General features: G+C 42.2%; 4 protein-coding genes across 4 annotated transcripts; 2 read left to right on the plus strand and 2 right to left on the minus strand.

Moving 5' to 3' along the window:
* The first annotated feature begins 1,577 nt into the window (after positions 1-1,577).
* On the plus strand, positions 1,578-12,134 carry cfap57 (cilia and flagella associated protein 57). The gene is made up of 20 exons (XM_084542140.1): positions 1,578-2,200; positions 2,341-2,654; positions 2,749-3,008; positions 4,541-4,715; positions 4,791-4,943; positions 5,056-5,195; positions 5,355-5,520; positions 5,629-5,742; positions 5,817-6,029; positions 7,021-7,194; positions 7,325-7,486; positions 8,183-8,338; positions 8,562-8,655; positions 8,756-8,946; positions 9,028-9,201; positions 9,352-9,510; positions 10,183-10,326; positions 10,852-10,968; positions 11,099-11,473; positions 11,564-12,134. Exons 1-20 carry the CDS (start codon positions 2,044-2,046, stop codon positions 11,735-11,737), a joined length of 3,612 nt encoding a protein of 1,203 aa, XP_084398266.1. The 5' UTR covers positions 1,578-2,043; the 3' UTR covers positions 11,738-12,134.
* A 100-nt stretch (positions 12,135-12,234) lies between these two features.
* nuf2 (UF2 component of NDC80 kinetochore complex) lies at positions 12,235-17,815 on the minus strand. The gene is made up of 13 exons (XM_084543657.1): positions 17,612-17,815; positions 16,994-17,068; positions 16,715-16,791; positions 16,511-16,572; positions 15,940-16,037; positions 14,728-14,801; positions 14,193-14,286; positions 14,043-14,105; positions 13,826-13,963; positions 13,602-13,742; positions 13,118-13,293; positions 12,864-12,999; positions 12,235-12,776 (listed from the first exon to the last, which is right to left on the minus strand). The coding sequence occupies exons 1-13, from the start codon at positions 17,732-17,734 to the stop codon at positions 12,669-12,671; spliced, it is 1,365 nt and encodes a 454-aa protein (XP_084399783.1). The 5' UTR covers positions 17,735-17,815; the 3' UTR covers positions 12,235-12,668.
* A 1,024-nt stretch (positions 17,816-18,839) lies between these two features.
* ap5b1 (adaptor related protein complex 5 subunit beta 1) lies at positions 18,840-23,637 on the plus strand. The gene is made up of 3 exons (XM_084543199.1): positions 18,840-19,129; positions 19,390-20,184; positions 21,577-23,637. Exons 1-3 carry the CDS (start codon positions 18,992-18,994, stop codon positions 23,497-23,499), a joined length of 2,856 nt encoding a protein of 951 aa, XP_084399325.1. The 5' UTR covers positions 18,840-18,991; the 3' UTR covers positions 23,500-23,637.
* A 75-nt stretch (positions 23,638-23,712) lies between these two features.
* Positions 23,713-27,113, minus strand: cUnh1orf50 (chromosome Un C1orf50 homolog). The gene is made up of 5 exons (XM_084543200.1): positions 27,012-27,113; positions 26,240-26,355; positions 26,052-26,138; positions 25,792-25,923; positions 23,713-24,540 (listed from the first exon to the last, which is right to left on the minus strand). Exons 1-5 carry the CDS (start codon positions 27,058-27,060, stop codon positions 24,355-24,357), a joined length of 570 nt encoding a protein of 189 aa, XP_084399326.1. The 5' UTR covers positions 27,061-27,113; the 3' UTR covers positions 23,713-24,354.

Here is a 27,113-nt window from a genome sequence, read left to right on the forward strand (position 1 = left end):
CCGAGATTGGAAAGTGTCATTGGGAATAAATGAAAAACACTAGGCTGCAGTAAGTTATATTTATAATATTCCAGATTGTTCACGTCAGCTACGATTCAAATAAATACACAAAGTGAGTAGTGGAGTCCCACAGGGGTTTGTGCTAGGGACAATACTTTTCAAATTATGCTTATTTTCCTTCAGGTATATTAGTAGGAAACTACATAAATGTTTATCACCATGCTGATGACACCCAGCTATTAAGCGGGTTTTCAGACACATTCCTCTTTTACTGTCACAATCATTTCATGATGGTAAAAAATATTTTATTTCAACTTTATGGGCAACAGTGCACATTTATCTATGAAGCAAAGTGAAAGAAAACATTAATGCACATTTTTCAACTTCTTTATACAGAAAAGCTTAAAAAAAAATGTTATTTTTGTTTGAAAGTAATCACATTTACAAAACCTTTCGCAAAAAATGGATGGAACAAGATGGCAACTGGGCCGTTTGGGAAACATTACAAAGTCTTGTGCACCATGGAGACCATGGAAGACAAAAATGCTACAGTAAGAGGAAATACCTGCATATTTCCAACAGGACTGCGCCACAACTGAAACATATTCCTGAGGAATAATTGTGTAGGACAAATGGAACTTTGCTTATTGGTAGATTAGTATGCTTTAATAAGAAGTATGCATCTGTAGTTACAGTTCATGTCTGTATTTTTGCCCTCAGCATGATCATGCAGAGGTGCAGAGGGAGCAGAATGTTTAGGTTTTATCTCGCCAGTGCAGAGCTTCTCCACCACCAAGTCTCCACAGTGCTACCCTGTGGCTACACACAGTAACTGTGCTTTACAGGTAAGTAAAGGGACTGTGATCAGGTTCATTTCATTGCTTCAACGGTGCAGAAAAATTAAATATAAATGTGACCTTTACTCAAATAACTTTACCTGTACACTTCATTTTAATAGCTATTCAGAGATGATTTGGTCTGCAGGCCTAGAGTTCATTGATATAACTGTCAGGAGATGCTAACAGCAGACTAAATGAAAGATCCACTTGTTTTTGATGTCATAGAGCATTTATGTACCATATGTACCAACACTCTTTGCATCATTGTAAGGTTTCTACCTACGGAATCCTGATTTTTGTCATTTTACTAAGACCACATCATGAAATGCCATTGTTGTCACATTGTCTCTTGTCTAAAAAAGTTGTTCTTCAAGTGCTGCTGGAGTCCTGACCTTTCCATGTTGTCTTCTGTGTGCAACTACATGGTTTCTTTCATCTCTCAAGCCTGGTCTCTCGTGTTGTCAATTATTTGATGAGCGCGCTGTGGTGGCCCACAGGCGCACAGTGCTCGTTCTTAAAGACAGTGGCCCAAAAGGGCTCTCTGTGTGCTGGTGCCAGACTCTACTGATAACTTCTCGTGGTCTGGAAGTTGTGGGCATTAGGAAAGACAAGAGATTAGAACTGGTTTAAAAATAGGCTGAGGTGTATTCATGAAATTTAAAATAAAGGAAGATCAAATTAAGAACTTTTTGGTTGTCATAGACACAGTGTAAGAAGTTTGCAACAAAAACTACATTGTGGGGTGGGGTGGAGGGGGGTATCTCAAACGAGTTCTCAGGTTCTCGCGAGGGGTTCTTAGCACAGGCGTTGCCTAGAAACGTGACTGCCTTTAAAAAAAGGGACACTCGAATTAGAAGAAAAAATAATATTAAAGCCGGTTGAGGTGTGTTTAAGAAAATTAAAATAAAGCAAGGTAAAAATCATTGACTGTATATAAGTAACAAATTAAGCTGGCAAAACTTCCGCCAAACAAGTTCTCAGGTTCTCGCGGTATCTCCGTTGCCTAGCGACATGACTCTAATCCACAGACTGTAACCATACGAGCATACAAACATTTCTTCGGTCTCGTGTGCTCTATTCTTCCTTTCAAAGCTACTGTTAGCTAAAAGTTGAAGTTAGCTGGAAATATTTGTTGTGTGCCCAGAGTCTTTGTAGGTCTTTTAGTTCTGTTCGAAGATTAAACTGACAAACTGACACTTTACAAATGGCTTCTGTAGTTGCTCAGCCGCACTTCATTTTCGGTCTACGGACAGGTGTGAGTAACAATTTGTGTTTCTTCGATGAGCAAACGGTCGTCTTCCCCAGTGGAAACAGCTGTGTGTGCTACAACACCATCCAAAGATGTCAGCGGTTCATTTCAGGTTTGTTCTTCTCTGCAGTCAGGCTGTGAGTTTGACACTGTTAAACAACTTCATGCTTAACTTACTGTATTTATTTTAAGGAACTGGTACCTAATGTTGTTTTCGTCACTGATGTTAAGTTACTTGTGTTGTCTTTGAAGGCTCAGAAAATAGTCGGAGCATGAGTTCTCTGGCAATCAGTGCCAACCGGCGTTACCTGGCGGTGTCGGAGTGTGGTGAGAAGGCCTCCATCACGGTGTTTGACCTGCAGCATGAGCAGGGCAGAAAGAGAAAAGTTCTGACTGCAGGGGACATGCTTGTTCAAGAGTTTGTATGCATGGCTTTCTCCCCTGATTCCAAGTACCTGATTGGTCAAACCGGGGCCCCAGATTGGACGCTGATCTTCTGGCTCTGGGAAAAACACAAAGTCCTGGCAACAGTTAAAACAACTAACTCAAATAATCCTATTACCCAGGTGGGTCATCTGTGCGTATTAATGCAGCTGCAGCTTTCATATGTGCAAGCATACACACGCAACTGAATGTGTCACTGTGATGATGTTCCATCAGGTCAGCTTCAACCCCTACAACAATATGCAGCTCTGTGTGAGTGGAACTGGTGTGTTCAAGATGTTCCGCTACTCAGAGGGAGCCCTAAAACAGAGCAGCTTTGCAAAAGTGGAGTCCATCAACTTCTTGTGCCACACCTGGATGTCAGAGGAGAGGGTGATCGCTGGGACGGACACAGGCAGGTTGCTGGTCTTTGAGTCTGGAGACCTGCGAAAAGAGATCAACGTGACTTCTAAGGCTGTGCAGGGGAAGTCTCACAGGTTAGTGGTTAGACCACTATATCCACAGATTATTTTAGCATAAACATATAGATTACATATAATAAATGTGTACCAAAGGCAAGAATAGACCTTAACCAGGGATCTGGGATCAGGTTGAATGCAACCCACTGTCAATTTTCTAAGGTTGGAGAGCTTTGCGCACACAATGAAGACACTCATTATGATAATTAAAAGGGTAGCAATAAGAATAAGAATAAGAACAACCTTTATTTGTCCTGCAATGGGGAAATTACAGTTTGCAACAGCATACAGAAAGGGCAGAAAAAAAAAAGATTGAATTGTAAAATATTGCACAGACTGGTGTAACTGGGTTTTGAAGTTTTTACACCTTGTGGTGTAATACTATTGCACATATACTGTATATCAGGAGTGTTCATTGTGGAGCCTAACAGCAGCAGGAAGGAAAGACCTTCTGTATCTTTCGTTCACACATCGAGGGTGAAGCAGTCTGTCACTGAAGCTGCTCCTCAGTTCTGTCAGGTCACCATGCAGGGGGTGGGACTCATTGTCCAGCATGGATGACACTTTAGCCAGGACCCTCCTGTCACCCACCTCCCTCACTGAGTCCAAAGGGCAGCCCAGGACAGAGCTGGACTTCCTGATGATCTTGTCCAGCTACTTCCTCTCCCTCTCTGTGATGCCACTGCTCCAGCAGACCAGTCCACACAGGATGGCTGATGCCACTACAGTCATAGAAGTTCTTCAGGAGTGCCCCTTTCACTCCAAAAGACCTCAGTCTCCTCAGAAGGTAGAGCCTGCTCTGTCCCTTCCTGTAAAGTGTGTCAGTGTGGTGAGTCCAGTCCAGTTTGGTGCTGAGGTGAACACCCAGGTACTTATAAGAGTCCATTTGCTCAATGTCTATTCCCTGGATGTTCACTGGTGAGGGGAGGGCAGAACGGCGTCTATGAAAATCCACCACCATCTCCTTGGTTTTTCCCGTATTGATCATGGGGGTGGTTTCGCTGACACCAGTCCACAAAGTTCTCCGTCAGTCCTCTGAACTCTGCGTCTTCATCATCTCTGATGAGGCCAGCAATCGCAGAGTCATCAGAGAACTTCTGCAATACACAGCTATTGGTGTTGTGTCTGAAGTCTGATGTGTAGAGGGTGAAAAGAAAGGGGGCCAGGACAGTCCCCTGGGGGGCACCCGTGCTGCTGATAAGCAGGTCAGACACACAGTTCCCGTTTCTCACAAACTGTGGTCGGTTTGTGAGGTAGCATTATTGTGCTCCATTTCTGTTGCATCAAGTTTGTTAGAGAATTTTTAGAACAGGACTGAGGAAATAAAATATGCCTGAAACAATGAGCGAACTATTGTCATAAAGAATTTTTCTGTTCTCATTGTGGCTTTTTGAAAAAGTTAAAGAGATTTGTATTTTAAAGTTCTCCCGAGTTCTCTTATCCATTCATTTAACAAAGAGCCAAGGGATAAGTGATTAAGTCTTGGACTGATGTGTTTGCAGAACTGTCATTTCATTAAAACTTACTTAATTACTTCATTCACTGCACAGGCAAATTGATATGAAGAAGATCAAAGACACTGATGTGGATGAAGGTCTGACTGTGCCCCGCATCACAGCCATGTTTTCCTACTCCAAGGGCTTTGCCTGCTCTATGGGTCCAGGTACCGTTTGTCTGTTTGAAAAGACAGAGGAGGACAGTTACAGAAAGAGCAAGGAGATACAGGTACATTTTCAAGCTTTAAATTAAAGCCGTTGTGGAACTGTAAGCTTTGCGTCTATATGAACGTATTTGTGTCAGATCCCTCCAGATCTGTGCAGCAATGATTTGACCCCAGCAGAATGGCAGGAGATTAACACCATGTGCATCAGTCCAGCAGAGGAGACTCTGGCCATCAGCACAGACCGAGGACAGCTGTACAGCATCAGCCTGTCTTCTGTGGACATGAACAAGGTGCTGTACAGTCACATCTAGCAGCACTGTGACAACATCTCACTCCTCCCTCCCCATGTATTTGCTACATTGGATTTCAAATTGATGTAAACTTTACTATTCTGTCTGTCAGGAGGGACAGTCTCATTTTGAACTCCTGTCCCAGTCCTTCCACTCTAACTCCATTACTGGACTGTCCATCTGCATTCGCAAGCCGCTCATAGCCACCTGCTCTCTGGACCGCTCTGTCCGCATCTGGAACTACGAGACAAAGTACAAATTCACACACAAGCCCACTGATAGATTGTCTGTGTCATTTGATGTATTTACCTTCTTCCATTAATTAGATTTTGGCAAGTTTATCTATGTTTGTTGAGTAACAGTAAGACATATCACATTCCTTCATTGCTGTTCTCTGGTAATTGTCACTAGAGTGTTGGAACTGTACAAGGAGTTCCAGGAAGAAGCGTACAGTGTGGCTCTGCACCCCACCGGCCTCTTCATTCTGGTGGGCTTTACAGACAAACTCAGGCTGATGAACTTGGTCATTGATGACTTCCGTACTTTCAAGGAATTCACTGTGCGCGGATGCAAAGAGGTAGCGTATACTTTATGTGTACTGACTGTGTGAGCAGTAAATCTAATGTCTCTGCTACAGAAAACACTCTTCAGCTCTGAGAATCTATTTCTTACTCCCCACGTTTAGTGTGCCTTTAGCCATGGTGGCCACATGTTTGCAGCCGTCAATGGAAATGTGATTCACATCTATTCCGTGACATCTTTTGAGAATATCCTCAATCTTAAAGGCCACAATGGAAAGGTGAGTCAGTTAGGTCCGTAACCACATTTGATGATAGAGCCGTATTTTTTTTAATACATTTCTTTTGTGTGTAGGTACGTGGCATTGAATGGAGTCTGGATGACAGCCGTTTGGTGTCATGTGGGATGGACGGCGCGGTGTACGAGTGGAACATGCAGAACGGCAAACGGGAGTCAGAGAGTGTCCTCAAGTCCTGCAGCTATACAGATGTCGCCTTCTCCTCCGACTGTAAGACCATTCTGGCTGTGGGAACAGATCTTACACTAAAGGAGATCCAAGACTGTCAGGTAACTGACATCCATCTGACTATGAAACCCACATCACTTCTCTATCGCTCTATGTAGGGACTAAGACGTATGATTAAAATGGACAGAGCACTTGTTGTGTTTCAAGTTTTTACTGATACTCACTCATTGTTATAAGGCTGTTGATCTCTCCCTAGCTTACAGTTTTGATTAGGTTTTTTTCCAGGTTTCATAGGTTTTTTTTTCACATGTCTGGCGTGGTGACAATAACAAGACAGTTATATTGTACAAGTATCTCTTAACCTTCCTGTTGTCTAGTTGTTTTTCACATGATATTATATAAATGTGGTGCATTCTGAAAAGAAGTGTACAATATAGAGCAATCAGCTGAAAATAATTGGTCTAAAATGTGTAACACAGAATTAGGTGATACATAACATGTTAAGCTTTTTAAACAGTCAAACCAGACCTGGTCTGTTTTGACTCTGAAGGACCAAAGTTGCAAGGGGTTTTATTTTGGTTGGTATGCAAGTGCAAATTTAAAAATACAGTACGACTGCACTGTACATGAAGAATATATATATTTTTTTCATTATAAATAGTGTTTTTGCACATTTAAAAAAAAATACAGGATAAATGTATTTATTCAGTAATTACATAAAACTCACACTGAATATTTGGAGCACTCGCAGGGAACTAATAGAAATACAGTGCAAACATTAACGTGTCAGTTTCCAGCCAAAAAGTTTTATTGCAACACCACATGTTAGGATGTAAATAATGCGTCTACAGTAATGTGATGTACATGAAATACATCTCTATCTATACAGCAGGAAGAACTAATTTTTTTGTGGAACAACATATCGAACCAACCTGTTTTAACATAAATATGTTTTATCCTCTGCACTAAAAATTAAAATACAGACTATAGTTGAACATATATGCTACATACTGTATATACATTTTAAAAAATGAATTCCCTATTATCTCCCAAATTGAGTATGTATTTTCTTATTGTCCATTGGTTCTGCAGGTCCTCAGGGAGGTTCTTGCTGATGAGGTAGCTCACACTGCTCTTGCAGTGTCACACTCTGGTAGGGTTGTCTTCACAGGGACCTCCAGTGGAAGTGTCAGGGCCATTAAATACCCGTTACCTATCCAGAAGGAATGGATCATGTACCAGGCTCACTGTGGCCCCGTCACCAAGGTGACTAAATGTTGATGTGTACATTAAACTAACAGAGTAGCAGAAGTGCATGCCCTTTGAATGGAAGTGAAATATACTAATGACCTGTCATTAACAAAGAGCCCACTCACCAAACCATGTGCATCCTCAGATGGTGATCACATATGACGATCAGTTCCTGCTAACAGTGTCTGAAGACGGATGTCTGATGATGTGGAAGATCATCGATAAGGAGGGTCGAGGGCTGAAGAGCAATAGGCAGATTGTCCACACTGAGGAGATCCTCGTCACCAAGTCAGACCTGGAGGAGAAGGTGTGTATGTGTGTGTGCATGTATCTGTATCTGTGTCTGTATTGTTCTCAGATGTGTATCAGCATTTTCCACAACAAAATCCAGACTGTTCAGAGTGCTTAATGTGGAATGGGCTATTCTAAAAGAACATAGTGTTGCAGCCTATTACTGCAACTACACTTGCTTAAACTCCCCAGTTTCTCCCTTGTCAGCATTAAATCCAGGTTATTGTTGCTCTAACTAGCTGAATGTACTGGTGTCAGCGAAAAGATGTAGCGTCCCTCCTTTACGACACACGAAAAAAACTCTGAATATCTGCCAAACACAGATGAACACAGACCAGACTGTTTTTATCTTAGCTGAACTATAATGCTATAACTATAGGGGTGGCTCAGTGGTTTGCACTGTCGCCTTGCAGCAAGAGAGTTCTTGGTTCCTGCAAGCTGGCTCTCCAATCCCCTTTGAATATGGCACTTTATTTGCTACATACAATATAATGAACAACCATTCATAAACATACTCACGCCTTCAAGCCATTTAGTCACAATATGATGTAATCTGCTTGTCTTGCACACAAGACAGTACAGTAGAAATATGGGAACACAAATGCTGGGAGACTTTGCTCAGCTGCAGCAAAGTGACAACTAGGGCATTAAGGTTAGGAATGAAGACTGTTATCAAGTGTAAATCATCCAGTCCCATGTTTCCGTGTTTCAGAATCAGAACATGCTGGAGCTGAAGATGCGTCTGGAGGAGCTGCAGATGGAGAACGAGTACCAGCTGCGCCTAAAGGACATGAACTACAACGAGAAGCTCAAGGAGATTTCTGACAAGTTTATCCAGCAGATAGAGTCCCTGAAAAAGACACAAGAGGTCTGCTGCTTGCCTGACAGCTCTAATTCAGATATATTCAACATCTGTGTGCCTAATTTTTATTGTCACGACTGTCTATTTTATTACTGCTATAGTATGTTATTAAGATGACTGCAAGATCTTCATGCCTCTGTTGATTCAGTGCGGGACTTGCTTCTGCCTTTGATGAACCATGTAATTTAAGACCTTTATTGTCTGCTCATAACATAATCTGCAATTATAGACTATGAAGACAGAGATGGAAAAGCAGGAACGTGAAAGCAGGGACAATTATGCACAGGTCACTATACAGCATGCCAAAGAACTGACAGATTTAGGTAAGAAGAAGTTAGCACAATCCAAGGATACTGTATGTTTGTTTCTACCAGAAATCATGGAGAAGTCTATGTTTTTTGTGTGTCTATCCATAAAACACAGAGGAATCCTACAGCCAGAAGCTGATTGTTGAACACGAGAGGTTCCTGGATCTTCAGCAAAAACATCAAAGAATGCAGGAGGACTATGAGGAGCAGATTAAGTCAGCAGAGAAGAGCAAAACACAAGAGCTGGAGGAGCTCACTCAGCTGTATGAAGCCAGGCTGCAGGAGAAGACTCGGCTCCTGGTTGAGGTCAGCCAAAAGGAGCAAGAGGAAAAGGAGAGCAGTTATTATTTGTGCTCCCATTGATTCTGTCCTGCTTGTTTTGTTCAGTACCAGGAGGATGCCCAAAGGCAGATCTGTGAGTTTAAAGAGATCATAAAACAGATGGAGGAGGATGAGGAGAGGAAGATTCATGACATCCAAATGAAGTATGAAAAGAAACTGCACACTGAGAAAGAGACCAACGCAAATCTGAAGGGAAAAACTGGGATCATGACACAAAAGGTGACCAGAGCTCAGATTATTATTTTTCAGTAAAAAAAAAACAAAAAACACATAAAATTCTGTATATTTTGAAATATATTCTCAGGCGGTTTTCTCATGTCATTTCCTGCTCTTTGTGTTTCTTCTGGGTGCGCATTGGTGCGATCACAGTTCTACACTCTACAGAGACAGATTGATGACAGGTGCACTGACATAAACACTCTGAAGCAGGAGCGCCAGAGGCTGCTGGGGTTGATCCGCTCACTGGAGAGCGACATCGAGGACCTGAAGAGACAAATCACTGGTCATGAAAAGACCAGCCAAGACAAGGTGGCTGAGATCAGGACTTCCTAATAGATTCCATTTCACTGACAACCAAAGAAGTATTTATTATCAAACTTTCATTTTTTAGCAGTTTTTGTTACAGCTGTACAGCTTCACCATTTATTATCCGGTTCAGCGCTACACACTGAACAGGTGTAAATTTGCACTTTTGAAGGAAAAAAAGGTTCAGGAACTTTCATTTTGATCAATGTTTCCAGGGCTAGATGTTCCTCGTGCTCACTGTTGTATGCATTTCCGCAGCATGGACAAAGTCCTGGGAATATTAAGCAAATTAGTCCACAAGCATTACAAAACGATTTTGTTTGTGAATGTCAACCTCTGCAAAAATGGACAGCAAAGCCTGGACAATCATCTTGTTTTGCCCTCAACCACAAACTAGCAACAAATCAACCTAAAGCACTCTAAAGGCACTGCAGAAAACACTCCACCAGTAGTATGCAACACCAAAAGTTCCTGGGCCCTCTGAAAGTACTCCACCAGAGCAAAGCCTTTTGCATGGTGAAACATGCCCTTTACCTGAGGTAGCTGTACTGCTCCCCCTAGTGGTGTGAGTTTTCCCAGGCAAAACATAAATGGCTCCACAAAATGTTTTATGTAAGTGAGCTCAGATTAAAGATACCTTCTTCCTCTAAAATCTTTCCATTTGTGTACACGCAGGATAACACCATCTCTGGCTTGAAGAAAAAGAACCAGGAACTGGAGAAGCTGAAGTTTGTCCTTGAATTCCAGCTGAGTGAGTTAAAGAAGCAGAGTGAGCCTCAACAAGACGACATAAGTAAGAAGAAGGAGAGGATCCATCAGGTGTGTGTGTGTGCATGTGTTTGCCTGAAAGCTAAAAAGCATCAGAACTAAACGGACAGTATGTGGACCTTGTGAATTGCCTGGTTTTCTGCTATCATTTGTTATTAGATGTGATATAATCTTCAGTGCATTTAACTTTCACAGTCAAAAGAAGTATGTCAACCCTTTGGTAACTGTTCAAAATTCAGAAGAGGAGTTTTAGCAGATTCTCTAGGGGTCATTCTAAAACATCCCTTAAAGGTTTAGTGAAAACTTGTGAGTTTAACCCTGACAAAAGAGAACGATGCATTCATTATGGACAAGACAAACATGGTAAGTTAGAGTTGCCTCCGGCAGATTTATACATCAAGACAGAGCTTTCCAAAGGTTTCACTTACATTCTCACACTACTATAGATACTGTCATGTCGGATTTTTAAAAAACTCACTACTCCAGCTGCATTAGCATACGACAGAGCAGACAACCAGTTGGTACAGACATTGTCGGTGGTGATGACAGTGATGTGCTGTTTGTCTTGTCTGACAGCTGCAGGAGGAGCTGGTAAAAATCAACCAGAGCAACACCCAGCTGAAGCTCACCGTCTCTGACCTGAGGCTCAAACTGAGGACCAGAGACAAAGAGATGCACAAGGAGATGCAGAAAGTCAGCAAATACAAAACACATGCAGAAATAAAAAGATCAGAGATTCCCTCTTTATTTGTCTGAGCCTGCTGATGTTTTGGCGTAGCTGAATAAACACAAATCTTGGCTTTAACATCTTTTCTGTGACCAGGTGAAAGATTTGGAGTCACATCTTCAACGGCTCAAGTCAGACATCCATAACTGTGTTGGCTTCATCCAGGAGCCAAGAAAACTGAAGGACAGCATTCAGATCATTTACGCTCGCCATGTCCCTGAGACCGATAGGGTGAGTGGGCTCATGTACTACAGCAGAGCTCCACAAGCTGACTGGACGCTCGGAGGTTATTGTGTGAAACTGCTAACCATGTGTGGTGTCTTTAAGGTGGAGAAAAGCAGAGCTGATGATGATATTCAAAAGGCATTTCGCTACCAACGAGATCACCTGGAGAAGACTGTCAACAGTCTCAAGATGAGGCTGGCCAAATCTACTGAGGAGCATGAGCAAGTCTATATCAAGATCATGAAGGTAAATAATAACGGGGATCTCAATGATGATCTAACGTAGCAAAGCTTTGCTGAATGAACAGTATTCTAATAGTGACTGTGGTCTCTGCAGGAGAACGTGACTCTGATTACTGAAATCAATGAACTGCGCAAGGAGCTGCATTTGTTGAGGACTCAGGTTAAAGATTACAAAGCTCAGATAGCCATCTTAAAGAAGTCCAACAAGGTACGTCCCAACTCAGACCAGGGTCCCAAAAGGGAGCCCAAACATGAAGATGTCAGCTGACCTCCATCACCAGGAGTGCAACAGTGACAGAAGTTGAGCATTTCCAAGCAATCAGGATACAGAGCAACATTTTAGAAACTGTTGATTTTGACATATGCAAACGTATTCTGTTAATTAGAATGACTCTGATCTGGTAGAAAATACAAACAGATCATTTAAACTCACACTGGATTTGAATATTTAAAAAAGTTGGTGTTCATTCTTTTGTGTGATGGAGAAATTTTGAGTATTAACAGTGAAAAGCTGACGTAACCTCCTCCATCAGTTCTGAGAATTGTTCAGTAGTAGATTGGCCTCTCAAAGAAAAAATGACCATGTGGGTTCTTGATTGATATGAAAGCTACTTAAGTTCTACACATATTCCTCGTTTGAATCATTCATCAAGATGTCAAGTAGATGTATTTGTCTGAATTGAAATAAAACTTTTAAAGTATAAATGATAAGGCAGAATATGTGTTAAATGTTTTTTTGTTGCATACAAATCACATGTATATCACATGTATATCACATGTATATCACATGTACAGTATAGTCCCATGTATACTGTCCCTTCCTGCTGCTGGAAACACTAGAGCACAGAATATGGGTTCCTTTGCTGAAAGTAGTCCTCAGTAAATGAAACATTTCCTCCTGTTTAAGTTCACTTTTCTAAAAAAAATACAGTGCCTAGCTCTTCTAGAAAAAGATTGAATGTAATGTACTACATGTCGAGAACAATTAGGTAATAGTCAGTGAGCAGTTAGCATATGGATTCTGTCATCACTAGATAGTGAGTTACTGGACTGATTTATTTACGAACAATTACAACATTCACTTTTAATATAGAAATCTATTTTAAATATTAGGTCAGAGTGGTAACATGTTACAACAGTAAGAGACAAGAGAAAGGTAATTAGTAGGAGTAAGAGAAGTAAAATATGAAGAATAAAGTTTAAAAGTTTGGTGACATCTTGGTGACATTTAGTTTCAGGTCTGTGATGCGCATCTCAATCCTCTGGTGCAGCTCATCCATTGAATCTAGCAGGGTGTCATAAAGAGCCTGGACACAGAAAAGTGAAGCGTGTTATCCTCAAACCATGAATGTTGCTGCACAGTGAAACAGACATGAGGGACGTGGTGGCGCTACCTGAGCCTTCTGTGTCTCTTTGCTGCAGACGTCTCTCAGGCTCTTGATCTTGGCCTTTAGCTGTTGTGTCTCATTGGAGATCTCTTGGATTTTGTCAGCCATCTCCTCGCGCTTATGATGGATTTGGTTACACTGCCTGCAGAGCAATTCAGAAAAGAAGTTCTCAGTATTTTAGTTTAGTTCGGTGGTCTTTAAACCGTTTAGTTTCTACATCTGGTGGAACTGACAGGTAGTTACGGGACTAAAGTAAATACCCCAACACGTCTTGATAGTGCTGCTCCTTCATCTCCCTCTTCTTCTGTCTGCTTATGTTCTGTTTGCACTCCTTATCCAGCTTCATCCCCAGAGCTCGCTTCAGCTGGCCTTCCTCAATGCACAGGTTCTTCAGCTCCTTCTGCTTCTTATCGTACTGAGCCTTCAGCTCCTGGTGCTGTCAAATGAAACACAGAGCAAAAGACTTTGAACGGCATTCTTCAGAACACAGAGGCATAAAAAAAAAGTGCTCTCACTCTTTATTATGCAGTTTGTTTTCTGTCTCTCCCTCTTACATTACATTAGATAGATCCTTTATGCATGAGCGCATGTATAATTTTGAAAATGTATTTTTAAATGTCCCACTCAGAGGGAAGAGGGTTCTGTAACATAGGTGATCAAATCTCCATTTATATGGGCCTCACAAAAACATATGTGACAGTAAATGAGTAGATTGCTTATTGAAAGGCAGCCACAGATAAATACCTCCTCCTGCTGCTGCTTGCTGTTGTTCATGCTGCTCTCCATGTCCTGCAGCAGGCCGTACACTAGCTGAATCTCTGCGTCCGTGTGAGTCACACCCTGCACCATGTTCTGCAGCTCCACTACGCGTTCATCTGTTTGTTCCTGTCAGAAATAAACGGTGAAATTATCATACGAGTGACGAAATCTAACACAGCAGCTTCTGGGGACATTTTGGTTCTACTCACAATAGAGTTCTTGATGTTTTTGACGTTGTCCTTCATCTTTTCCATCTGACTCTTTAGCTCCTCTGGAGACTCCACAATCTGAGACTTGAGTTTGCCGATGTCTTCCTTCAGGCTGATGATGTCCACCTTCATCTGAGCCTAACACACACACATATGTTTTCAATAAAAGGCCTTGCATAGAGTTGTAATCCAGTATATTTGCATTACGGTCACGTACCAGTTTCTGCGTCTTCTCTGCTATTTTGGTTTTCCACTCTGCAATGCTGTCATTTTTGGCATTCTGAAAGGAAAACAGTGTACTCAGTTTTGACAAGGTTGCACATAAAAACAGCTTTTATTATTCTGACCGTGTTGCAGCACAACCTACCACTTCCTGATATTCATGCATGGTGGTGGCCTGCAGTTCAGAGAGAGCAGCTGCCAGCTCGTCAGCCTCGGCCTGCTGCTCTGGTGGGATGGTCCTGAAGGAGTGTGAGACAAATCTGTAGCTTAGTGTGCAAACATTTATCTCTCATGTTCTTACAAAATAATTCCATCTCATTGGGTTTCAGACTCAGACTGTTAAATTGACTGCATAAACCTCGAATCTGCAACAACTTTCTTTTTGTTGTTGTTGCTATTTTCAGAGTTTATGGTTTAGTATAGTGTCTCGAGCATGCTGAGTTTTTCAATTCTGCTTAGCTCAAGGACTGTCCAAACCCTGAAATACATCAGCTTTCAGTGTCTGGCTCATTAAATGACTCTGATTTATTTCTGTTCCACAATTGCTCAAAATCACAAAATCACAAAACAAGAAAAATGTCTATGATCTCGTTATTTTTCTGTAGGTAAAAGAACAGAGTTAATGAGCTTTTATGGTAATAAATCAAAAATACATAGCTCATATTTAATCCAAGACTTACGTCAGCATCTCAATCTTCTTCTCTGCTTCTGTATTGCCTTTTGTGTAAGCCTGCAGTCTGTCCACGTCAGATCTCTGGCAACAGATAATAAGTCAGTTAGTATGGCAGCTTTTCACAATATTTTTCAATTCAGGTAGCATGTAGGGCAGTGTTTTATTATTTGAAAAATATTAAACATGGTATACATTTACACTCAAAATGATTCTACCTCCATAATCTGACAGACACTCTTTGAATAAAATACAAAAACATGTTGTGGTGAGTTTTGAGAACATAGTGATGAGCTAATAGTACTACATAATAATGGTATAACAGATAAATAAAACTGTTTCCACAAATGCAGACAAGCAAAATGATTCAACCTCTGTCATCAATATTTCTAAATGTCTCAGCTTTCTCACAAGCTTCTGCCGACTCTCTTCTAGAGTTTTATGCTGTTCCTCACATGAAATAATGTCCAAGCTCATTAAAACACTTTTTTGGTGTCCATGCTGCAGCTGATTTCTTAAAATTCACCATAGATTTCAGTAAGGTTCAAATATGGCGACTTAGACAGACGGGAATGCTGAAACAACAAAATCATTTCAGTTCAATTTTAATTTTAGGAAAAAATCGGCATGATTATTTCTTCTTTTAGCTTAAGATAGTGTCTTTATCTTTGTTGTGTTGCAACTCACCTTGAACACCTGCACAGGAGTTCAAGATATTAAGATACCCATATCAGAGCTGAAGAAAATTCAGTGTAGCACATATGTCTGTGAAGGTTCTCAGTCATCCAGGTCATGGTATGTGCAAAAAAGGTTAAAAAAAGGCAACTGGACTTGTAGAGTTTTTTGAGAAGATGTTTCACCACATGTTTGAGGTTTAAATAGGAACTCCTACAGTAGGAGTTCCTATTTACACCTCAAACTTCCCACTAGTCCCCTAGAACTGAAGAAGCTACTCAGATGAGTGGTGAAACGTCTTCTCAAAAAACTCTACAAGTCCAGTTGCCTTTTTTTAACCTTTTTTGGATATCAGTGTTGCACACATCTGAAAAGACTTAGTGTTTTGAAACATGCCTTACATACTATAACATTTACATTACAGTGATATTAGATAGAGGCAGAATAATTATTAAAACCATTGACCCTCCATATGTAAGGCCACTCTAGCTGTTAGCTTAGGGCCGACCCCCCACCACAATCACCCATGTGCTCTGTTAGTACATACAAATTTGGCCTGTTTCTCCAACATCACGTCCATCCGCTGATTCCTGAAGTGAAGAAAGTTCACGATAGCACTCAGAATGGTCAGAGTCCTCTGTTTCTCTGAGCAGAAACAAAAACATTCAACAGTAAATTATGTGAAATCATTCATTCATTCATTCATTTTCTATACCCGGTTATTCCTGTTAAGGGTCGCGGGGGTCTGCTGGAGCCTATCCCAGCTGTCATCGGGTGAGAGGCGGGGTGCACCCTGGACAGGTCGCCAGTCCATCGCAGGGCATTATGTGAAATCATTTAAGCTAAACTGTGGCATGACTACACTAAACATACTGTATAAGAGGTGAAATGTTTAGACAACAGAAAATGAATGTGTAGTATTAATGTAGGTAATCAACTGTTAGCTTGATGTATAAAGCTAAAATGATCATAATCTCAAACAAAGGAAAACATATGAATGTGTTCTGGGAAACTATGAGTAGCATTTATTTTTTACCATTTACTGACAGTTTAGAAACCAAAGAAAACTGGAAAATCAGCTGCACGTTACTCAATAATAATAAAATACACATACTCACTTGGAGCGAGCAGGTCATTCAATGAAAAATCATACACCAAACACATAGGCAGGAACTGCCGCCTAAAAAGAGTTAAAGGAATAATTATCATAAATGAAACAACACACAGCAAGAAACACATCCATTAACTTATCATCAATGATTTCGATTTCTTTCACTCCATGTCAGCTGACACACACACGGACAGAAAGGATGAAAACTCACATGCGTGTGTAGACGCTCATGATACCAGTGGCCCCCTCATGATAGACTGGATACTGGATGTTCTCCAAAAGTGGAACCTGTTGGAAAACGAAAAGAAAATTGAGGCAGCAGTTAGCCTTATGAGTGGATGTGGAGGCATGTCACATCTCTCACATTGTTTCACACATAAATACCAGAATCTGGAAGCGATATTTTTATGTCAGACAAACAGAAACTGAGACTGAAAACATGCAGGAAGTAAACTTTATTTCATGTGTGGCAGTCTAATGCAGTACTCACCATGGAGTGACACTCAGGCCTGAAACGATACAGGAGATGCAGCACTCTCATGTACAGGGTCTGAACAGTTTCTGGCTGTAAGAGTAATAAGAGAATAATTGGTCATCTGAGAGAGAAATGGTGACTCCAACTCAAGCAGCATCCCTAACGCGGTCTGTCATCGCATATGTCCCATTCGAGATGCTTCACAACTTAGATTTATTTTAAAGCCAGTCTGACTTCAGGCCTGCATCTAAAGGTTATTTTCATTATGGATTAACGTGCTGCTCATTTTCTCCATTGATATTAGACGTTTTCTAATTACACAATAAAACAAATTCAATGTATTGTCTTGGGAAATCATTCAATTAGTTGTATACATTTTCAGCCACTCTATTTGACAAATTTATCAGTTAGGACAATGATCAGTAGATTTAACTGCAGCAAAACCTGAAAAAATATATATATTTATTTATTTATTTTCATATAAATGACAAAAAAAAATTAAGTTAAGTTTAAGTGTTTAATTTCTGTGTGCAGTGCTCTGATAAACCTAACGAATTTTGAGTTTTATTTTTATTTTTTTGACGGTTTTACATAAACAGACACTCCGCGAGCAGACGTCTACGCGGCCGTTACCTTCGGATGAGGAGTCAGGTCGCCCTTCGTGAAGTGTTTTGCCTCCTGACCAGTGAGAACTTCAGTTCGAAAAAAATTCACTATCGCATCCACGGTGTAGACGGGGAAGGTGTTTTCAGCCATTGTCACCACTTTAGTCCGGACGAGAAACACAGAGAATAATAGTTCGTTTTCAAAGAGGCGTTCAAATTGGCGCCTAAAAAACGACTTCCTTGTTGATTTTCAGACGGTGCGTCTGATTGGTCAATTCGTCTTCTTCTTTGTTTTTTTGTTTTTGATGGCGGTTGGCAAATCAGCTTAGACATACGTTACCGCCTCTAACTGTACTATATAGATAGATAGATAGATAGATAAATAGATAGATAGATAGATAGATAGATAGATAGATAGATAGATAGATAGATAGATAGATAGATATTTGTAACGAACACTTTTAGAATCGTCACACACACAAAAAAGAATATGGACAGAAGTCATGTTTTCTTCTTAAATCTTCTTATCTTATATGGAAAGTTTTTTTTTTTTATCTATAAATGCAAATAAACAGAAAGGAAACCCAACATCCACCAGTTTAACAATGAAATTAAACAATATAAATTAAAAAGGACTATTAAATCAAAAAGCTACCTGAACGATAAATATCTACAAATTCTCATTTTAATTTTGAATGTATTTGTACCCCTTGTATCCTTTTTTTTTTTTGTTTTCTGCTGAGGATGCACGTTACTATGTCAATAAAACAACAACAAACCCCATCTCCCTCCAGAGGACAAGCAGTTACAGATAATGAATGAATGAATGAATGAATAAAACACAGTGACACAATGTACAATTTGAGAACAAACAAGCACAGCTTTCTTTAACTGAAATTGATTTATGAAGTAGTTAAGTTTGGAAATTTAAAACTGAGCCATAACTATACTAAGAAATTCCTAGGTTAGTCAAAAAACACCCACCACTTTTTCCAGTAAACATTAAAATGACTTTCCATATTTTTTGATTGTTTTATTTTGCTATAAATGTGGTGTGAAGCATCAGCCTGCATGCTGAGAATAGAGATTTAAAAATGTGCTCAGATTTCATACTGTTGATGGGGCCTCGATCCTGAGCTGGATCTGGAGCTGGATCTGGAGCTGGAGCTGGATCTGGAGCTGGAGCCTCCGCAGCAGCAGGGGGCGACCATGTGACGCTGGAGTCGCATGACCGTGTGCACGTGACACAACAAGGAAGCTGCTGCTGTAGCCACAACCGTGGATGTTGGGATGTCAGTTAGCGAGGAGGAGTAAGTAGTATTACTTGAAATGTACCGGCTGTGGTGAATGTGGCTACCACTTTGAGATGATAACCTGCACGCCGCCAAAGTTTCGAATTTGAGTGACAATGGCGGAGAAATGGGCCGAGAGGATCTCAGCTTTCTCCCGCAGTCCGTCTCAGTTCCTCTCCAGGACGACCGCGGAGGCTTTTCTGTCAGACCTGCTGCGTGAAGTCCGAGATGACAGAGCCAGTTATAATGTCAAGGTAAACAATAAAGTAAATAAAATAGTAGAAACTTGTGCTTAATAAATTTTTGCACAGCATATTTGCGTAGAAATGCGTGTACAGAATGAACAGTCAGGTAGTGAGCGCTACCAGAAACTATTCGTTAACGTTTGTTTAGCTTTTACGACAGTTGACTACAGTCTATAATGTCTGTATCTCTGCAAACTACTGTAAAACTACTCTAAAATGAACCTAACTCTCCTTATCTGTCCTTGTCTTCTGTCCTTTTCCACCCTCAGGTCCTCCTGTTGTCCCCTCTGTGCGAGCACCCAACCCTGCTGTGTCCCTCTGACTCAGTGGGCGAGGAGACAGCCCTGGAGCTCATGTCAGTGTTCGCCCAGTGTCCTCCCAAGCTGGTCCAGTTTCGTTGTCACCTCCTCCTAGCCCTCACCTCTGTGCTCGTCTGCACTTCCTGCGTGAGCGGTCGCTCCCGTGCATCTCAAGATTTTCTGGACCTGCTGCTCCAGGTGGCTCAGGACACCAGCGACATCCACGGTGACGTTAACCTGCGCTCTCTCCGGGCCACGGCTTGCAACTGCCTGCAGGAGCTGGAGGCCTGCTGCCCTGGTCTTCTCTCCCAACGTCTTGAGCTCTTGGGTGGGCTCCGGCAGCAAGAAGCCTCCCGGCTCCACCAGGACTATGCCGGCCTTCATGTTCTGGTGTTAAGAAATGCTGTGTATCAGCTCACTCAGGAAGCTGGAGCAGGCGCTGAGCATCTTAAAGCTGTTTTGGGAGGAAATGCATCAGTTGCATGGGAAGCAGACCAGAACCCAGCTGTGAGGAAGAACAAGACGTCAGCCATACTGTCTTCTCTCATCCTGGGACCAATGGGTACAGTGCCAACACTCCAGACTGGACCCGACTGTAAAGAGCTGCGATCAATCCTCTCTTCACTGCTGGAGGAGTCCTACCTTCTCACTCCTCTATGTCAGGCTGCGCTGTTACACCGACTGATAGAGGTGGTTGCCATGGTGCCTGGTGTTGCTCCCGCCATATTCAGAGCTCAGCTGCTGCGACTGCTTGGGACTGCCGAGGTTTGTTTCATTTGGAGATATTTAAGTTTTGAAACGATTTTGCTTAAAATTAAAACCAGAGATTTGTGGTATTCCCGCAATATTTTACCAGTAGTTGGAACATCTTGCATTTGTCCTTGCATGTGCGGCTATTCTCTGTAGTAACATCTTTCAGGCCTGACGGTGCTCACAGAGTTGTAGCCTCCGTCATGTTTTTGATTCTCCCTCACATGTGGACCGATCCCCTTGCGGAGTCTCACAAGATTTCTGACAAGAGGATGCAGAAATGGCGCATACTTAAACAATCGATCTGAAGATTTTCTGAATCATTGTTTATTTAAAACAGCCCTAATTGTGGCTAATAATGTATTGAACCTCAATGAGGCAGAATTGGTGATGGAAATATGGCATGTCTGTTTCATTCAGCAGTTTTTTAATACAGGTTAATGGACATTATTCTGGTCAGCCAGTAATGTTATAATTGTGACAGACCTACACCTATCTTCACACTTGGACTTCATTTGGATGTTTTGTGTGTGAGTTTGTGTATAATTGTGGTAAAATGTGGTCTTGGTGACGCATACCATAGCAGGAACTATCTCACTCACAAGGTGAACACAATGCCACATGTAACAAATACACAGAATAGGATTGAGACACATGTTTATCATTGTTTCTCTCTATTGCTTGTGTTTTTGCTAAAGTAAGCTTACTAGCTGCTGGTTTCCAGGGATGTCCCAGTCAAGTTTTTTTGCCCCCCGGTCTGTTAATGATCTTTTAAAATTCAGTATTGGCCGATCCAAGTCCCGATCCAAACTCCTCTGGTGATTAATAAAGGCTTTATTTATCTACTATTCTCCTTGATTAAGTCCAGTGAATAGGGCTGTCAAAGTTAATGTGTTGTGGAGAGGGTAGCTCGTACCTTGGCTCCGGAAAACCCGTGTTCTCTACTAGAGAAATGGGCTGGTCATCTACAACGGTAAACCTTGGAATTTTAGTATTGAATAACAATCTCTTACTACCACCTCCTTTAGTGGTCAACCAAAACAGAGGAAGAAGAAGTCACCTTTTTTGTTTTTTTTGGCAGCTTTGACACTAGCCAACCTCCATTAAAACAGAAGAGAAAGAAGACACTTTGACAGGGGCTACAGGGACGTGGTTGTGATTTATGGTGGACCTAAAATAAGTAACTACAAAAGATCGGGCTTGGCTGAAGCCTGATACCAATACGATCATTCTAAACATGTATGGATAGGCTCCGGTACTGATCGGGCCATCCCTACTGGCCTTAGCTTCATATCTACCATACATACAGTAATGTAGGTCTTAAGGTCTAATGTTTATATAATATTATGCAGTCAGTGTGTAACATCTTTGATATACAGTACAGTAAATCTGTCCTCCCTCCGTCAGGTTTCTCTGCTTCACACCACTCTGCTGATGAAGTGTGCATTCACGGACAGCTTGTTCAGCGCAGAGGACGAAGCTTTCATCCTCAAACGGCTGGTCGTGCTCTCCCAGCACCCCCTCTTGAGCATGCCGGAGAAGCTCTTCTACATGGACTGCATCTTGCACTTTCCAGAAAACCGACCAATCAGCAGCGGCGACAGTGATGAGACGCTCCCCGTGCTGCTGACTCCGCGGCTAGCTTCAGCTCTGGTGCCCACCGTGTTCAACGACAGTGCCACCCTGCTGTCGCGACTCAACCTGCTGTCTCTGGTCTACCTGGAGGACGGCGAGGACAGGGAGGGGGAAGAGTGCCAGGGGCTGGCCTACCTCTACGATCACGTCACCTCGCTGCTGCACATAGTGGAGAACGGGGGCAGCAGAGAGATTGTTGTCACTTTCTTCAGAGCGGCCTTTCTTTTCCTTTTCTACTTCTGCCATGTGGAGCACTACTCTACAAGCCTGACCGAGCAGCTGTGTGAGCTCTACCTCCACCACACCCAGCTGGCACCACACCTGATCAACCTGGCGGACCAGACCCAGGACAGACTAACTGAGTCTAGCTGGGCTGTGGGGCTGCTGAAAGCCCTACAGAGGGCCATCACTAAGGCCCCACTCACCCAACTCACCTTACAAGACCTCAGCTGGCACCTCAAGATGCTGGCTCGAGTGGCTGAGGAAGGAGATATCCCCCAAAATGGCACCCTCAGCTTCCTGTCCAACATCATCCTGCCGTCGTCCTCCTCGATGTGTGTGAGCGGCAACTGGCGTCTGGGAAACAACCTGCTCGGGGTTTGCCGCCGCCTGCTTGTTCACCCTAGCTTGGACTCACTGCTTATCCCTCTAGCTGATATCCTGCAGCATCTCGCTTGCCACTATGGAGACACAGACATCCAGGACCACGCCCGCCTATACTACACCCTGCTCACCACGCTGTCTCAGGAGAAGCTGGCTGGGGTGTTGGCGCAGGGGGCGACAGAGGGAGGGAAGGAGATCAAGAAGCGATCCCTTTCTTGTGTGCTGGCTGAGGGTGAAGGGCTGACAAGCATGCTAACCATTCACCAGACAGAGGAAGCAATATTCAGGCTGACTGAGGCCCAGTCTGGGTCACAACAAGAAACGAAAGAAGGTGACTTGAACCGGAAGGAGGCAGGGAAATGTCCGGGTGAGGCGAATGCAGCACTTGAGGCCTACAGAGCTCAGTTCAGTGACCCCAGCTTTGCCTCAGAAATCACTTTAAAGTACCAGCTCTCTCACATCAAGGCTCACGACTCCCGTTTCGACCAGCTCTTCAGTATCCGTCTCCACTTCAGTCTCACAGACCATCACTATGAAGAACTGCAAGACATTAGCGTCCCTTGTCTCTTAAGAGAGAGGGCGTCACCTGTAGTACAGCTCAGACTGAAGCCCAGACGGCCGTACCCCACCACCCTCCACGCCAGCGCCATCTTCAACACACAAGATGGGCTTTCCTGGCACACCATCCTGCCTGACATCCAGGTGGCTTTCCAGCAGACCTTCATGCCTCTGCCTGTACCCATAACCTGGGAGCAGAGCGGCAGGCTGAATGTGTTTGATGGACTGTGGGGTGAAATCTGCTCTGAGAGTGGGGACAGTGCCACCAGTCTGTTCTGCTGCCAGCTGAAGGAGGCAGCTCTGAATGCACTGGTGGAGGAACACTTCCTCCCTTACCTTGTATCAGACCCGGTCCAGAAAGAAGAGTCCAAGGTGCTTTTCTTCCTCCCACCACAGTCCCACATGCTCATGAAGATCAGGTCTGAGGAGGACGCTGTGCACTTCAACATAGCCACAGATAACTGGCAGCTTCTGCCTCACATAAATTCTTATCTGCTGAGAATCACATCTTCACAGGAGGATGCTCTCCACTGATCATGATACTGGCTTGTTTTTAAACTAAAAGAAATGCTGATTTTTAACATCTAAATTGTGTTGATTTAAAAAAATAAAGCTTCTGCACTTTAAATGACTTAAAATTAAAGAAAAGTGTGAAATTTAATATTTTGTCACTTATTAACTGAATTCAGTTGCCAGTAAAGTACATTTGAAATATTGTTTGTAATTTATAATTAAAAGACAAAGTACATGATTTATTTGAGTTGTATCTCACTGATAGATGAACAAAACCTTTATATACAAAATCAAAGTTAGACGAACAAAATTGCATGTAAGGCGTATTGAAGGCACCCAGCAAAGTTCTTGACCTTCAGTAATTCTATTTTAGTTTACAAGTTTAATTTATTCATCACACACAAGAGCTTCACATTCTGCCATTAAATGGCTAAACTGCCGCTCAACAACTGGTTGTGGTAACATAGTTTCCCTTCAGTGAGAAGCACTTACTGGAAAAGAAAACTGCACAGCTTTAAATCCAGTCCTTGTGTTGAATGTTGGTTGGATGGTGAGACCATTCTGAAGAGGCTCCTTAAGCAAAAATGTTAAAACTTTATTTGGTAGAAGTGTCCCTGTGCAGGTTATCCAGAGTCCCAGTGTAATATTCAGTTTCAGAAAATCATCCGATATCAGCAGCTGATATGCTTGCAAACAAAAACTAAATTTAATGCACTTAAGGAAGTGCAAGAACGACAATGAAAAAGTCTGAGACTGATAACAGCAATCCCAATCCATATCTGGATTTCTAATGTCCATTAAGACTTAGTTCCCTCCACCATGTGTCCTCTAAACTCCCATGTTTTTTGTCCTGGTTCAGTCTAGTCCCAGCAGTCCTTACTCAGAGAGGCCTTTGAAGTTAGGTTCTGTGTACGGGGGTAAGGCCGTCTGCTGGCTGAGAAGTTTGTCCATGATGGCGATCTCTGCATCCCTTTTCTCCACCTCATCCACAGGGGTCCAGGACATGTCATGTTGAAGTTTGTATGCGCCAAGAAACACATGAGGGCAGCTTGAACCCCATTCCTTTGGAGAAGAGGAGAAAACGGGTATGACAAGATGACACTTGGGGCATTCTTATAGACAAAGTGTGTTTCTTCTACTGACATCATTAACATGGGTTAAGGAACCACAAAGCAGGAAGTTCCATAAATTTTAAGTTTCCACCTGTTCAGGGCATTAAATATTTATGCAAATAGTTCTACAGCTGAAACAACCAAAAATGCATTGACTAGTTTGTTAATTAATTGTAGGAGTGAAATTACTTTGCAACAGTAAAGACACACTTTACCAAGAAATCAGAACCTTCTTGCTGTGAGGCATCAGTGCTAACCACCACGCCACTGTGCCGTCCATTTGCAGCCATATTTCTAAAGGATTTCGAAAAGTCACCACTGACATGGTGTTATTTTATGATATACAACTAATTTACAATTCCCCGACATTTACGGTTAGTATAACTGATATTTCGGAAATTTCATGACCAGTGAAAAGATTTTTTGATTTCTAAAACAGATGTAGCTGTACTGTAACCAGCCGTATCCAAAAGTGCCTGAGTTTAGAACACCTGGTAATTTATCAGCTCCCTTCTGGTTTTACTTCAACTTTACATGCACAGGCCTGCACTGTCACATTTGGCATGTGTGCTATGTTTAAGTGACTCCCCCTGTGGGCCTGTTAAATAACTGATAGCATGCTGGCATTTTGTAACTCATCCTGTTCACGTGGGATGATGTAACATTAGGGGGTGTGACAGTACCTACCAATATCCCGATCAGGCATAACATTATGATCACCTGCCTAATATTGTGTAGGTCAAAACAGTTGTAACTCATCAGAGAATGGACATGGGCCTTCTGAGGGTGTCCTGTGGTGTCTGGCAACAGAATGTTGTTAGTGGGGGGGCTTTGAGGGGAGGGGCCTCTATGGACCATCCCACAGATACTTGATCAGTTTGGGATCTAGTGAATTTGGAGGCCAGGTCAACACCTTGTGCTGTTTTTCATGAGTTGTTCCTAAACCGTTTTTGTGTGTGTGCAAGTGTCAGGCTGCATCCTGCTGGGGATGGCTGCTGCCATCAAGGAGTGTCATTGCTATGGGGTGGGGGTGCCTGGTCTGGTCTAGGTGGGTGCTACATGTCTAAGTAACATCCACATGAATGAATGCCAGGTCCAAAAGTTTCCCAGCAGAACACTGGATTGTCTCAAGATGGTCAATGTTATTTACATCACCCGTCAGTGGTCATAATGTAATGCTTGATTGGTGTGTAACACCAACCTTAGGAGAGATGATGGAGAAGTATTTCTGTCCAGATGGCCGCTGGTAGAGGTAATACATGTTGCCTGGCTTTTTGACAATATTACAGGCAGCATGGTGGAGGTCAGCGTCTCTTTTTGCCTCTTCCAAGACCTAGAGGAAAAGAAGAAATCACAATTCAACAACAAGCAGATCTGAATGTTCCCAAAATCCACTTCTGCTTGCATTATACGATAAGACGAGAATGAATTTGTGTGCAGTGCTATCAATGAAGTGCCTACCTTTCTCGCCTGCTCCTGCAGATATCTGATCTGATCCGCGATGACCGTCAGTCTGTTACAAGCATTGGCTTTTATGAAATCATCTCCCTAGAAAAAAAAAAAAATGTGTTAAATTTAGCACAAGAATAATTTAACAGTTAATGACAACAACAAAAAAACAAAAACAAAACATAAACTCAAGTCCACACCTTCTGTACTTGTGCTGCTAGGGCCACCAGGTCCGTGGGGTCTCCCACTCTTGTGGTCTGGTAGGCGCTGACCAGTTCCACGCCACTGGGAGCGCTGCTGCTCTCCACCAGACTCACTGCAAGGTGGAGATTCACAGGGTTATGTAGCTTAAACTACAACAGCTACTGCTGCTACAAGTGTTATTGTGGCTACTGTTGCGTAACAGTACCCTATTGACCCTCTTTGTACAAACCAGTTCCAGCCACAAACTAACCAGTACTCTGAGCTTACATGTCAACTCCTTTAATAAACTGTAATTGTAAATGTATTTTTTTTTTCTTTAAGCAAAATAAAATAAATGAATGTAAAAGTCCCGCACCAAATTTTATAGAGGAACTGAAGAAAAGATAATGCTGATGCTTTAGGCCCCTGGTCATCAGCTGCTTACCCCTGCTTGTGTAACAGTTAGAGCCACTGTTACATATCATATATGACATAGTTATATAAAGACTAATAACGCGATATTTTTCTGTTAGAGTAATGTTAACTTCTGTTGTATTTTAAACCATGTAGCCAACAGTCAAAAAAAGTAATTATATGAAAATATAATGCAGAAACCATACTGGTAAATGCAAACTTTTTTGTTCTGTTACAACACAGCTGCTAGCATAGTTAAGCTACCACTAATGTGATGCTGGTTAAAGGGACGTGGTGCTAAACGTTCACACTAATATATATCGTTATTAGTGTTCTCTGACACAACACAATCTCGACACTGGGTTTATTTCTCACCTGTGGTGGTTTTGTCGGGCTGGTTAGGTAGACTGACGATCCTGTCCATGTTGTCTTCATTCAGTTTTTGCTCTCTCTGGTGATATTACCAGTCTCTCCACA

The sequence above is a fragment of the Chelon labrosus genome (assembly GCF_963514085.1).
Source record: "Chelon labrosus genome assembly, chromosome: 4".
In the NCBI taxonomy this organism is placed as follows: Eukaryota; Metazoa; Chordata; class Actinopteri; order Mugiliformes; family Mugilidae; genus Chelon; species Chelon labrosus.

What these genes read in the sequence shown, in the direction of transcription:
- cfap57 (XM_084542140.1), top strand. Translation starts at nt 2,044, where the DNA reads ATGGCTTCTGTAGTTGCTCAGCCGCACTTCATTTTCGGTCTACGGACA. An exon ending in AGGAGATCCAAGACTGTCAG is followed by an intron (nt 6,030 to 7,020) that starts GTAACTGACATC and finishes TTGGTTCTGCAG; the next exon opens with GTCCTCAGGGAGGTTCTTGC. An exon ending in AGTCAGACCTGGAGGAGAAG is followed by an intron (nt 7,487 to 8,182) that starts GTGTGTATGTGT and finishes TCCGTGTTTCAG; the next exon opens with AATCAGAACATGCTGGAGCT.
- nuf2 (XM_084543657.1), bottom strand. Translation starts at nt 17,734, where the DNA reads ATGGCTGAAAACACCTTCCCCGTCTACACCGTGGATGCGATAGTGAAT. An exon ending in ATGAGCGTCTACACACGCAT is followed by an intron (nt 16,573 to 16,714) that starts GTGAGTTTTCAT and finishes AACTCTTTTTAG; the next exon opens with GCGGCAGTTCCTGCCTATGT. An exon ending in TGGAGAAACAGGCCAAATTT is followed by an intron (nt 14,802 to 15,939) that starts GTATGTACTAAC and finishes ATCTGTTGCCAG; the next exon opens with AGATCTGACGTGGACAGACT.
- ap5b1 (XM_084543199.1), top strand. Translation starts at nt 18,992, where the DNA reads ATGGCGGAGAAATGGGCCGAGAGGATCTCAGCTTTCTCCCGCAGTCCG. An exon ending in GAGCCAGTTATAATGTCAAG is followed by an intron (nt 19,130 to 19,389) that starts GTAAACAATAAA and finishes TTCCACCCTCAG; the next exon opens with GTCCTCCTGTTGTCCCCTCT. An exon ending in GACTGCTTGGGACTGCCGAG is followed by an intron (nt 20,185 to 21,576) that starts GTTTGTTTCATT and finishes TCCCTCCGTCAG; the next exon opens with GTTTCTCTGCTTCACACCAC.
- cUnh1orf50 (XM_084543200.1), bottom strand. Translation starts at nt 27,060, where the DNA reads ATGGACAGGATCGTCAGTCTACCTAACCAGCCCGACAAAACCACCACA. An exon ending in GCCCGACAAAACCACCACAG is followed by an intron (nt 26,356 to 27,011) that starts GTGAGAAATAAA and finishes TCCACCTTGCAG; the next exon opens with TGAGTCTGGTGGAGAGCAGC. An exon ending in TCTCCATCATCTCTCCTAAG is followed by an intron (nt 24,541 to 25,791) that starts GTTGGTGTTACA and finishes TCTTCTCCAAAG; the next exon opens with GAATGGGGTTCAAGCTGCCC.